Source organism: Nicotiana tomentosiformis, chromosome 7 (assembly GCF_000390325.3).
Source record: "Nicotiana tomentosiformis chromosome 7, ASM39032v3, whole genome shotgun sequence".
Classification (NCBI taxonomy): Eukaryota; Viridiplantae; Streptophyta; class Magnoliopsida; order Solanales; family Solanaceae; genus Nicotiana; species Nicotiana tomentosiformis.
Genome location: NC_090818.1, coordinates 60,428,129 through 60,441,925, shown reverse-complemented (window position 1 = coordinate 60,441,925; position 13,797 = coordinate 60,428,129). Strand labels below are relative to the sequence as shown.

The 13,797-nt window shown below is 37.4% G+C and overlaps 1 protein-coding gene across 1 annotated transcript; it reads right to left on the bottom strand.

Annotated features, from left to right (window-relative positions):
* Positions 1-3,874: 3,874 nt before the first annotated feature.
* On the bottom strand, positions 3,875-13,464 carry LOC104110868 (protein root UVB sensitive 6). The gene is made up of 13 exons (XM_009620426.4): positions 13,022-13,464; positions 12,273-12,371; positions 12,052-12,165; positions 10,956-11,027; positions 10,652-10,762; positions 10,442-10,561; positions 7,501-7,602; positions 7,330-7,402; positions 6,688-6,771; positions 6,530-6,594; positions 6,277-6,378; positions 6,015-6,197; positions 3,875-4,338 (listed from the first exon to the last, which is right to left on the bottom strand). Exons 1-13 carry the CDS (start codon positions 13,364-13,366, stop codon positions 4,273-4,275), a joined length of 1,536 nt encoding a protein of 511 aa, XP_009618721.1. The 5' UTR covers positions 13,367-13,464; the 3' UTR covers positions 3,875-4,272.
* Positions 13,465-13,797: the final 333 nt, after the last annotated feature.

The window sequence follows — 13,797 nt, the reverse complement described above, 5'->3', positions numbered from 1 at the left end:
AAATTGTTACACCACTGTTACAAGTATTCTTCATAACCTGAGAAAGAAGAAGGAGAAGAACGAAATTAGGAGAATAGAAGAGAAGATTCGAGAAGAGAGAGGAGAGAAGTGGAAGAGAAGGTTGTTAGACGTATAACTGAATTACCGAAAAATTGCCTAACTTCCTTCACCTAGCTCCTAGTATTTATTATTGATAGGACTTGGCTGCATAAGTGGCGGGTAAACATTGGGCCTCAACACTTTGGCCCAGTTCTGTGCTCTATTAGCCGGATGCTTTTAACCCAATAATTATTGGGAAATCTACACTAAATGCCCATTTGGGCCAAACTAATTACCTACTCGAAACTTTTTACATAATACACCCATGCGATTCAAAATATTTACCCTGACTTTTCCCCAATATTCTAGTTTTTTCATTAATTACTCTTTATCTTTTTGTGTTTTCTCTCTCCTCTTTTTTCCTATTTTGTCCTAACTTTTCTTTGACTTTCCCTTTCTGCCATTAATTACTTTATGTTTTTTTGTATTTTTCCTCTCCTATTATTTTTCCTACATTGCACTTTATTCTTCTCTTTATTATTTGTGCTATTATTTGAAGGCTTCAAGAGCTTTTTTATTATTTCTTTTCCTACGTTCATAAATCAAGATCCCCCGATCCAAAATGTCTTGTTAAATAACTCTATGGATAAGTTAACTCCTCAATTACTTATAAAGGTGAATCTAGGATTTAAATTTAGTGGGTTTAACTTTTAAGATTTTAGCATTAAACTGATTATACTGTTAAAATTATGAGTCCAAATCTAATACTTGTTGAGATTTTAATAGATGTTTGCATATAAATCCATACTCTGTGTCGGAAGTTATGGGTTCAATTGAACTCATATCCGAAAGGATACATCCGCCCCTGACCACATACTGCGATTAACTAACTCTAAGAATTATTATTACTAGGACTTATTATATGATACACAATCTAATGACAAAGAAAAAGAGGAATAAAATAAGATTTTTAAAAAAATAAATAGAGCTAACTAAATGATATATTGTAATAATATGCAATATTTCAGCTGAAACTTGAATAAAAACACATTTACCCAATAGTATACCGTTACGGTATCAAAATATACTGTAAGAGTATACAGTTATACTGCAACAGTATACTGTAATAGTATACATATATACCGAAAGGATATACTATAATAATATGCAAATTAAAACACAGTTATCCAACAGTATACCGTTATTGTATCACAATATAATGTAAGAGTATACTATAATAAAGTATATGGTTATACTACAACATTATACTATAATAGTATACATATATACCGAAATATTATATGGGTAGGGTCGTGGATAGAATCAGGGTAATTATTTTGATTTCTATGGGTAACCCTGAATATATCCCATAATTATTCCCCTTTTATTACAACTCCTCACGTGACTCCTCCCAATACCCTACTTTCCTAAATCAGACTCCCACTTTCCCAATTCATAACACATTCTTTATGAAACTATATTCCGGCGAACTGTTCTTTAAGGAAGTCATATTGAATGGCTTAGTGCTAGTAATCAGTAATATCTTTCTTTTCTTTTTTTGGTTAAAAAGGAGATTTTATTCATTACTAGATAGTAACATTACATAGACTAGATGTCCCATTGAGATCATCAGTGGAAGTAGTTACAATATTACTGCTAAGGTTACAAGAGTTAGGACTAGGAAGTACACACAGATTACCAAGGGAGCCAACTTATTACAAACAGAAACAGTAATAGACTTAGTAGATACTAATCCAGTTTTGTCTGCTAGAATTGCGTCTGCATCATATTCTGGAGGAGACTATTCAATAACTAGGTTGTTGACTGTGGCTTGCTTGGTCCCTTGTTGCGTCAAAAGAAGTGATACCATGCTTCTTTCCCTAAAATTATGCCGGATCACTAAATTCCCCAACCTCCTCTATAAGCACATGGAATCAAGAACTTAAGTTGGTATAGATAGGATTATCAGTTTCAAGTATGTGGAGAATAACTGTGGACTTCGTTTCAATTTCCAGTGGTGTAAAGTTATGATCCCATATCTAATTGTAGGCCAACTCTAATTGCTTGAAGCTCCATGTATGTTGGATTGTATCCAAAGGTACTCATTTGAAACCCCATGATCCAATTGCCACGGATAACTAACATCAGTTATAGTACTGAACCTCGAACTTTACCAAAATGTTTGATAATACACGAATATTTTTTTTCATTTCCTTTGAGTGAAATGAACAACTTTTTTAGCATTGAGGATTATAAAACTATATTAAATATACAATTAATGGAACCAACCATAAGACAAAGTAACCAAATTCTGGGAAAGACCAAATGAACGACATAGATGACTTTGATTCCAGCACATGAAAGTTAGAGAATTTTACAAGCGAGCATTCCAGGAGTCTAATTTAAGTTGTAATTCACGAGTTAACAATACAATTCTAGGGATAAAATCTTCATTCCACCAATAGCTCATGACAACAAAATCACCAGAAAAAAATCACGAAATGGAAGCAAAATTAACGAATAAAACATGAAGAGACTCGAAAATGCTGATCTATGACGCGAGCTCGCCTCACTGGTCACTGTCTCAACATATCAGGTTGAGAAATCATACGAATCAAAACTAGTGTCCAGTAACTGAATCGACCTGGTGGGACTGTTTTGAAGACAGAGGGTCCTAAAAGATTAGAAAGGAAAAAAAAACAATAAAGAAACTACTTTTAAAAAAGAATAACAATAACAAGTATCGCGAGAACATGGTGTTGAAACACATGCAAACATTCAGTCAATAAACCAACCCTACAAATACATTACATGGGTGAATAAATTTTCTACCTATTGCTTATATCCATGAAAAGAAAGAAAAGGAAAAAATAAGGAAAGAAAGAACAATACTAGGCTTCTTTGGATTTTGCTCCATGCTAGCTCTTATGCTTCGCGTTCACCAGGCATTAGACCTTTCACATATGCACACTTCCTCACCTGACTTTTAGCAAATGTGGAAACCTTACCTCCCAGGCCTACGGCAATGTGGCAGATCACATAGTTAATGGTGCATAAAACCGAACCACTTTCAATTGGTCCTAAATTACGTTAAGCTTTTTTTTTTTTTTTTTGTAGAGAGTAAATTCACCAGATTTTTTTTTTTAACGAGCATGGCTTTTCTGGAACAGCTAACATGAACTTGCCCACATTGTATGCCAAGAATTTTGTTGAAACACATTGATTTATCTACTCCAGCTATATTTTTCTTTGTTGTTTATGTTGAGGATATTCACTGAAAATTAAACATTTTGACCCTCACATTTTGAATCTCGTCAAACAATACAATCCAATTCATCTTAATAACTCTCTACATGTAAGAAAAACATAATAGCCCACTTGCAAATATCGAGATGGACCATTGGACAAGAATTATGCTGTGGATGTGATATCAAGGAACGAAGCGAGTGACCACAAATGCTTACTTGCATCCTTGGCCTCCATACTTGTACTTGTGGTCCAATAGATACCCATTAGTTCAGCTTTCTCTTTTGGAATCTCAACCAAGACTCAATATCATCAGATAAAGTAACTAGAATAACAATAATAAAAGTGCCATTTTCCTCAAGTTTGCTTAAAAGCAAATCCATGTCTAAAGAATAAGATTCTACCATGAGTGCAGAGTAAAAATGGTAGAAAAGGAAAAGGGAATACCGGATGGAGATGTTATTACACTAGCCGAAACAAAGTAGAAAAAACAGGGAACTGGGGCAGGAGAGCATCTTTTGTCTCCAAACTGAAAGCGCAATTCCACCAACCCCCCCCCCCCCCCCCCCCCACAACCCCAAAAAAAATATATTAAACCCTTGTATGCATTACCAAATAGTATTAAAATGAAAATTTATATGCAAGAAAATATCAAAGAAATTGTTTTTGGTGGAATAAACAAATCTACTGAAATCTCTTTCACTAAGTGTATTTTCTTGCTTACGCCAATCACGAGCTGCTGATGTACAGGTAAACTGTCGCGCTACAAAATAGCAAGCACATGTAGCAAATTGCGTCTACACAGCATCAAGATAAACATCTGGCAATTACTTCAAAAATCCGACCTCATTTGCCGCCATGTAGCAAATTCCCCTAGATGCACAAATGCTTTGCAGTGCGGCAGTGACATCAATGGTCATGCAAAATAGTTGTGACAACAAGAAACAATTTTAGCTCCTCCGCAACCGACTCCAACAGTTATGTATCTTATTTGACCATTTCACAAAGTCTAGCTCGGCCAGGATTAAGTAGTGATTCCGACATCACCCAGCCCTGCAAGAATGTAAAATGATCACTAACCTGCATAATAAATAAAAGAAGCAGCCTCCTGCAAGTATGTGATAATCAAACTGGTAAGGAAGACAAACAACGAAACCACCATTGCCAGGCCCACTGTGTTAATTCCATTAATATTCTGCAATGTGAATATTAAAACGTTTCACCCCAAAAAGATAATCACAATCCAACGGGGTTAAATTGTTGGTAGCCAACAGACCTCACCCTTCTGAAAAGAGGGAATTGATCATGAGTTGGACAGTGTACAGTTTTTCCACTAATTCCTTCGTGTAAAATAACTCCTTACGACCTCTTTGAATTAATCCAGCCAGCTGAACAAATACAGCTAGCAGCACCATTTGAAGGAGTTCAAGCCTTCAAGGTAATGAAAAACAGAATGGACGGGCAAGGAGATTATAAGAAAAACACTACAACTATGATTTTATTTGTAATTGCATTTAATGCTGAATGGCACTCACATCTTATAAGTTGGAATTACCCACTACGAATTATGGAGGCAATTCATAGATATAACCAATTACAAGAGAATCCATTTTAAATCCTTTTACAAGGCTAGATCATGTGTCACACACTGCATGTAGTCTTAAAAATAATCAGGGATCTTCCACTTCCACAAAAAGAGTAATTCAAAGGGAACCGAGGCTAAGAGATTGCTACAAGTCCTAATTATCTGGATTCTAGAATGAGAAGCATTTTAACAGAAGTCATAAAGGTTATGAGTATTAAAATTTCAGGGGGCAAGCGATAAAAGTGAAACAGAGCTCATGAATCCATGTCAGGGCCTTCCAGAGGAAAGCACGTTTGCATGGTGCCTTGGCAATCACATATCTAGGACCATAGCAATGACACAAGCAATAAGAAAAAAATAGCAGCCCAACGTTCTTTCTCTAAGATTTCTCCTTTCACTGTAAGATATTGTTGCATTTTCAGAGTAGCAACAAGCAGATGGCTGATCGAAAACGAAAAATACATGATGAACATGCCAGTGTAGAAAAATAGCAATCCGTTAATTGAAACCAAGGCACACTTGAAGAGAAATAAGGTATATCATATGTCCCTGTACTTTAACCAACTGTATGTCTGTTCCAGTTAGCTAGTCATGATGGAGGGAAGTTGATTTATGGTCCCAGCCCCTATACTTTTCAAGACACTAACAACTTCAGACAAGGCAAAACATTGCCATCTAGCTTCTTAAGAAAAACGTTCACTTGCAGCAATACCAAAGAAACAAATCCTAATTGTCAGTCGTGATGAATATGATTGTAAAACCATAACCATGATTGTAATAGGGTAGGGGTAAGGTCTGCGTACACACTACCCTCCCCAAACCCCACTTATGGGATTAAACTGGGTTTGTTGTTGTTGTTGTTGTTGTATTCGGGGGAGGTGGAGGTGGAGGAGCAGGAATTACAGGGATGAGATTGAAGACTTAAAAATTCTGGTCTCTTTCATTTTAGCCTTCCTGATACTTCCTCATCTTTGCACGTGATTTTTTTTTTCCAACTGTAATATGTGATTATAGGTAATGACAAACAGAGGCTCACTTGCTCTCAGACTGTAACATATCATCTCTATGTTTTAGCTTGTTTAAAATTTAGAAAGAAAAATGATCTATCAGAAATAGTATCATTAAGTGGCAAATTTCTCTTCACCTGTTCTTTAGCTTTGCTCTTGAAAGGCATATATAAAGCAGAGACCATCTTATAAGATTCTATAACATGAGCTTGAAGATCAGCAGTTGATAACAAGGATACTGAAAGTTCATCTTCCCGCTGTTTCCTGGAGGAGGACTGTTTGTCGGTGGATGAACGAATGATGTGCAGAAGCACATGGCCCTGTATTTTAAAGTTAATTAGGTAAATGTAAGTTACTAAGAGTTTCACGTTCATCAGTTGGATAAGTCAGATGTCTTACATGAAATGCTGCTTTCAGTACATCATCAGACTTAGCTTGATCCTTGAGCAACACATATATATTTCCCTTAAAAGGATTGTATGACACTATATATTGCTCCTTCTGTTAACCAAGATCAACATGCAAGTCACAAGCATGAATCAGATAAAATAGAAGAAGAAACACTTAGCAACATAACAAGAAAGCAAGGGGATGTAAGTGTGCTATGTGCAGGAGAGCTCCCCTTGACATTCATCCTCCCTTGATAACATACCTCAAAGATGGGCTTGACAGCAAGATATGAGTTTGGATCTTGGAAAGCTTCTCTAAATCTTGGTCCTGCAAGCAGTTAGTTAAAATCTGCAATGGATACGTCTGATGATGTTATGTTCAGATGACAAAGGAAACAAAGTGTATTTTCCTTGTAATTACCAAGAACAATAGGTCTGTGCTTTTTCCATGGAAAACTGAATATGTTTTCCCTTGAATTTCCATCCTGCAGTGTTGGAACTCTCCCTGAAAAGCAAGTAGCACGATAAGACATCAACTCGGACAACAACAACAAACCCAGTGTAATCCCGCAAGTGAGGTCCGGGGAAAAGGCATCAACTCGAAGAAAAAGATTAATGACTGCTAACTTATCTTACCTTTCCTGCTTCGCTTCACTCATACTAAGTGTTTCTTAACTTCGGATAATTCCAAATAACTCTATGGGAAACTAAAATCGGAAACAGCCTCTCTACTCCTCCGGAGTAGGGGTAAGGTCTGCATACACACTACCCTCCCCATACCCCACTTGTGGGATTGTGGGATTTCACTGGGCTGTTGTTGTTGTTGTTGTCTATGGGAAACTAAAATGGAGAAGAAAAGGTAAAAGAGGACAAAAAGCACATAACTTTGCTACATTTGAGTCAAAGAAAATGTTGGCATGTCCTAGTTTTACCACAAATTTGTAAGTTGAACCATTCAGTTGTGCTGACAGTCAGTTAACAGCAAACAAAAATCATGGTACGAAAGAGACTCAATCATAACAGAAAAAGAGGGAAGGAGGAAGAGGGAAAGGCTATTCCTAACCTGTCCTTAGGAAAGATTCTACTGCTACTGTAAATCTTGCACGGTTCAGGGTATGCAACACAACAGATTTCACCTAATATATACAAAAGCAATAAGAGACGTCAGTCAAATGGGAAAAAGAACAAGGAAAGAAATCAGACTAGTACTAGAAATTAATGCACATTACTTAACCTCTTGATAAGAGCTGAAGACATATCCAAATGAGAGGAGGGCAAATGTCTTGACCAAAGATGGATTCCTTTTGGCAATCATGATACTTAATCCTGTCCCAAGCTTCATAAGAAAAACCTAACATAAGTTATTCCAGCTCAAATACATTAGAAGTCAGATACATGGCAGAAACCACTAAACAAATAAATATAAACTCCTTGTCAAGTAGGAAATAAGCCCCTTCAATTCCCCTGAAAGAAAAAAGGAAACTTTTTAAGGATCGTCAAACTTGTTGCCTTTGTAATATTCTTTTGCTTCTTTAGTAGTTTTCTGCTTTTCTGCTCATAATTCTTGTTTCATTCTTGTAGATTCTTTTTCTTTCTTCCCCTTTTTATTATAGAGAACTCTTATATATTCTTTTTCTTTCTTCCCCTTTTTATTATAGAGAACTCTTATATATTTTCATTATCATTAACTGATATGCTGCGAAGAGGAGTGCACCTTATGAACCATAGACCTGAAATGAAAAGACAGTAAAATTTGCGTTTCAATGTGAACAATATTTTAGCTTCTGAATTGTGAATAATCAAGGCCCAGACGATGAGATTTTATTGAACACATGGATTGAGAAAGAAGTCTAAAACTTATTTTTGATATCTGAAGATAGCAACTCATGTTCTCATCTTACAATCAATAATTCCAGTACTTTTACATCAGTTACTCAATGGTTTCAAACAGTTTTACCACCTCATTAGACTAAACTCCTAACTTAATGATAAAAATTGATCTTAGAGAAAACTCCTAACTTAATGATAAAATTGATCTTAGAGAAATTAGAACAACAACAACAACAACAATCACCACCCAGTATAATCCCACAAGTGGGGTCTGGAGAGGGTAGGATGTACGCAGCCTTACCCCTACCCTGGAAGGGCAGAGAGACTATTTCCGATAGACCCTCGGCTAAAGAAGGTGAAAGAAGCCCTGATAGCAAGTAATAGCAAAACAAATAATTAGAAAACTAAATCGAATATAGCAACAGAGAATATGAAAGAGGTACCGATAACAAGTAATAGCAAGACAATATATTTAGAAAACTAAGTCCAAGGCAGCAAACGAGAATATGAACGAAGTACTGCTAGTAAACTACGGAATTACCGATGGCAAGTAATAACGGAACAAGACATGCGAATATAGCAAACTAAGGAAAAAGGGTACCGTACTAGCACTAATACTATCGAACTAGAGAAGACAAAGGGAAACGCACGACTACCTACTAACCTTCTACCCTAATCTTCAACCTCCACACCCTTCTATCTAGGGTCATGTCCTCGGTTAGCTCAAGTTGCGCCATGCCCCGCCTGATCACCTCTCCCCAAGACCTCTTTGGCCTACCTCTACCCCTCCTCTCACCTCCCAAGGCCAACCTCTCACATCTCCTGACTGAGGCATCTGTGCTTCTCCTCTTAACATGCCCGAACCATCTCAACCTCGCCTCACGCATCTTTGCCTCCACAGGGGCCACTCCCACCTTGTCCCGAATAACTTCATTCCTAATTCTATCCAACCTAGTATGCCCACACATCCATCTCAACATCCTCATTTCCGCTACTTTCATCTGCTGGACATGGGAGTTTTTGACTAGCCAACACCTTAGAAAAATTAGAAAAGTTATTAAAATACCCATTCCAAAAGGTACTCCCCCTTGAAGATGTGCAGTCAATTTACAACAAGAATTAAAAGCTAAGTTACTCGTACTCGGCAATTTGGGCACCGTACCCGTGTCGACACGACACTGACATGGATAAGGGTGTGGAATCTGTGTCGGATCCGGTCAGACGAGATCGGGTGTGTTGACCAAAATTTTAAGGAAAATTTCCGTAAGTAAAGGAAGTGGTACAAATCTCTTTATATTTTTTATTGTACTATCCCATGAAAAGTGGCTTTCTTGTCAAAAAAGTGGGGTACATAGGAACTTTCTTGTCAAAAAAAGTGGGGTAGTGAACTTTATTGTCTAAAAAGTGGGGTATAGAGACCTTTCTTGACAGCAAAATACATCCTTCCTATCTTTTCTCTACCTACTTTCCCTCCAACAGACCAAGAAAATGGACAAAGAAGCCATTCTCTCTCTCTCTGCTTCATCTCGACTTTCTCGACTTTCTGTGACCAGAGCCAAAAAAATCAATTTTTTTTCTTCATCCAATTTATAGCTATATTTCTAGATTTTTAATTTGTTTTTCGCCGAATCCCCGCACCCGTACCCGTACCTAGATCCATATCCTCGAATCCTAAAATTTAGATCATGAAGGATCCGACCTTTGGATCCGTACCCGTGTCGGATACCCGTACCCGAGTCCGAGTAACTTAGATTAAAAGTGTCACTTTTACAAATAAGCAAGTGAACTGCTCCAGCGAAATTCTTCTTTTGAAAATGGTAACATAAGCTCCAGCGAAATTCTTTGAAACAATATGAAGATACAAGTATACAACATAACAGCAGATCACAAAGTCGGTTGCAGCTTCCCTATAATGTAAAACTTAACTGCCATCATAGAATATGGCCTTTGTTTCAGTTTCTATTCCACCAAAACCCTCATAAGGGAAAGAATTGAGTGAAAAGTTAGTGAGCAAATGAGTAGTTAGGCAACACCATCACTTTAAGAAACCTGCAACAACTACCATAAAGTACAGTGACTTCTTCTTCTGCCACTTTTCCCTTTCAAAAGATGGAAATAATAGCCTTCTTGTGGAAATGGCATTTAAGACAATAATGCAATCTATAATATATGACACTACCATGGCCAGACCAGGATAATTGTTTTTTTGAGAAGTGGTCTCAAGAGGCCATGCAATTGAAATCAGAATTCTGCATACTTCCAAATTCAGAATACTTGTTAAGATCAAATCAATATCTTCATCACCAGAAAAAGAGAAGAAGGAAAGAAAGATTAGAAATGCATACCAAATCAGCAAGATTGCCAACGCATTCACCCTTAGCAGTTACATCCCCAATGTTTTCCCCTTTAGCAAAGGCCTTATATATAGGAGTACGAGTTGAGGTAGAAGTGACAGCACCTACATTCTGTAAGCAATTCAAAATAAATCTTGAGTTCTTAGCTAAATGTATGTGCATGCAACAGGAATAAATATGGAAAAGAGGAAGGCGACAAACCTTGGCGACATTCGCAGCACAGGCTAAAGGAAGAAAAAACTGCGGCACAACAGCAGTTACCAGTTCAACACCAGCTCCCAACTCCATTAGAAGATCACCCGCGAACCTTAGCTGATGGGCATCATAAGGAAACAAGAATTGTAAGGAAAAATGAACTAGGACAATAATAATCACAAGTTGAAACCATTAATTAGATTTCAATCCTTACCCATACCACAGCCCAAACCAAGAAACAAATATAAACAACAGAAAAACGCAAAACAAACAAAAAGAAAATTAGAGAGGAGGGAACAATGGAGAATACCTGTTTTAGATCATAATCAAATTTCTTTCCCTGTCGTGCATAAAGCATCTTCCCTACGCGGCCAGCACCATCCTGCAAATTGCATATACCTTCCAGTTTGTACTCATGGAACATGAAAGGAGCTGTTTCTAAAGTTCCATTTTGAGCTCTCAGAATATCATAAAATACACAGCAGTTCTCAGATGAGCACATATCTGACATTGGTTAATTCAAGGCTGAGAGAATTAGAAACAGTCTTAAACTTAAGATCTTGAACATTCTGAACTTCTCTAGATATGTGAAGACCTCCCCCCCCCCCCCCCCCGCAACACCCTCAAGCCAGAAAGAACTAAATCTAAGTTTTTTCCCTAGTTCATTGGCTTGTCACAATTTCCAAGATGGATTTGGTTCAGGTTATAAAGAAAATAATTCCACATGATTGAATGGGTGTTCCCGCTTCTCAGTCAGAAAGAATTAAAGAAACATCTGTTTTTTGGATGACACAAATTTGGATATTGTTTTCTCATATGGTTACTCAGGGCAGAGCGAAGAGGGGACACATTTATTTATATTAGGTATGCAACACTCTCCGTCAAGTGCAGGCCTGATTCTTTTTAAGGTCAAGCACGTGAAAGTATTTTTGTAGATGGGTAATGATAAGACTCGAACCCAAGACCTTTGCCTGCTCATGTAACATTGTCGAATTGTGTGAACCAACTCATCTAAAAGCTCAAGCTCAAGAGCGAAAACATTTGTTTGTTTATTTATTTTTTATTTTTATATTTTTTGATGAAAAGGTAAAAGAGGGGTACACATTTGTTTATTTTCAGTCTGCAACAAAAATAATGCATGTTACTACTTACTAGGACCTTTAGGAAGATATTGGACTTCGTTAGCATGTAAATAGCTTCAAATACACATATATCTGATATGCAAACTGAAATGCCGAGCCAACAACCTAATCTCACAAAACCTATTCTAATTTTTGTACAATCATTCATTTCCACATTCTTATATCAAGTCCCAACTTTAGGTAAAATGTCAAGAAAAAGCATGTAGCTAAGAGTTTTTTTGTATCAGGTACTTGCTGAAACAATGATGAAGACTCTATCTGTACCTTGAGAATCCAGTTAATGGCTACGGCACCAGGGGTAGCTCTATGCTTGGAAACTCCTACTGAATTTAAGAGTGTTTGTGTCGTGAAAACACCCATTGCACCACCAAAAAAGTGCTACAAGTGGCAAAAACGAGGTATTTGTTAATAACCACAGCAGCATGTTACAAAACATTAGCCAAAAATGGCACCCAAGACAGAGCATTTATTTTGTAGTTGTATACCTTCAGTGCCCTCCATGTCATGTATGGTACATAAGAAGGTGTAACGCTACCAGGAAAACCTTCTGGAACCACGTAGGATCTTATGAACCCCATGAACTCCTGCACCACATATACGATAGGAACATAGAAAAATACATTCTTAATAAAAAAAAAATCTTATCTATTAAGATTCATGCACAATGTCTTGCTCACACAATAACAAAAAATTGTAACCATAAAAGTTGGTGCACAATGTCTTACTCACACAGCGATCTTACAACATACTAACATGCATTCCTCATAGACACATAATTTAGTAGCTTAAAGGAAGTCATAAAGCAGGAGACAGTATTCTCTCAATTCACATTACAGAAAAGCTTTAACACTTTGCTGAAAATACACCTCTAATGTTGGAATTTCAGAATCCTAGACTTAGAACTTTAACAAAATGCTCAAGATACAATTTAGAGAATTATATTTCTTCTATAGGAATTTTCTTTTTAGCGCACTCACTGGGTTTCGACTTGATTTCTTAGGTCATGAGGAAGTTCTTCAACTTTTTTCTCTGTCCAGTTGAATTCTTCTAGATAAGAGTATATTCTTCACCAGAAAATTGAAACTAATAGTAACTTATGCAGTAAATGCCAACAAATCCATATAACAGCAATGTAGAAAACAAAATAAAAAATCGCCATAACATTTTAGTTTCACAAGCATACAAATTAAAAAGTATTTAAAAAGAAATTCAAGAGCAAGCAAAAGCGACAAACCTCGACAGGAGCTTGAGGAGACTGCAAACTAACAGCACGAATTGCGTTCCTCTTTAACTGCTGAGAGCCACAATTGACACTCTCGTCAGCGAAATACTTCCATCGGCGACCGTCGATCTCCTCACAGCAGAGCAATCTCAAGCTCGAATCAACAAATTGCCGATCATGAAGCCCAAAGCTCGCCACTTCCGGCCGCCGCTCAACGGCGACGGACGGCGACGGAGGAGCGGAGGCGAGGTCGGCACTAATCCGGAGAGTTTCACGGACAAGCAACGTAGCGTCGTGAGACGAGGCCGTTGAAGTTAGGGTTTGAGAACTGGAGCTAGGAGGATGTTTCAGCTTCATTGCGGTATTGAAGAATCAGAGCATGAGAAAGTTAAAGAGGGGATTTTATGGAGGAAATTTTTGGAGCTTTGGAAATGTCGTTGTGAATGAGTACGAATGGAGGTAACGGACGTTAAGAGGAAAGCAGGTGGGGCCCTGTTGTTGGGGGGGGGGGGAATGGCCATGGAACTTGGCATGAGATGAACACGTGGGGTGAAAAAGTCAGTGCTTTTAGATATATACGTCCAGCTTGCCATACTGTAGTCAGCTGTTTTTCTCTGTGTTCTATAAAATATAACCGCAAACAAACATTTATAATTGGGCTCGGATGTATCTCTCACACTCCAACTTACTAAGTGACCGATTATATAGACACTTCAACTTAGTACAGATATATCATGTGGACACCTATGTCTGAAAGTCTATTTTCGTAAAATACACTCTCTGCTGAC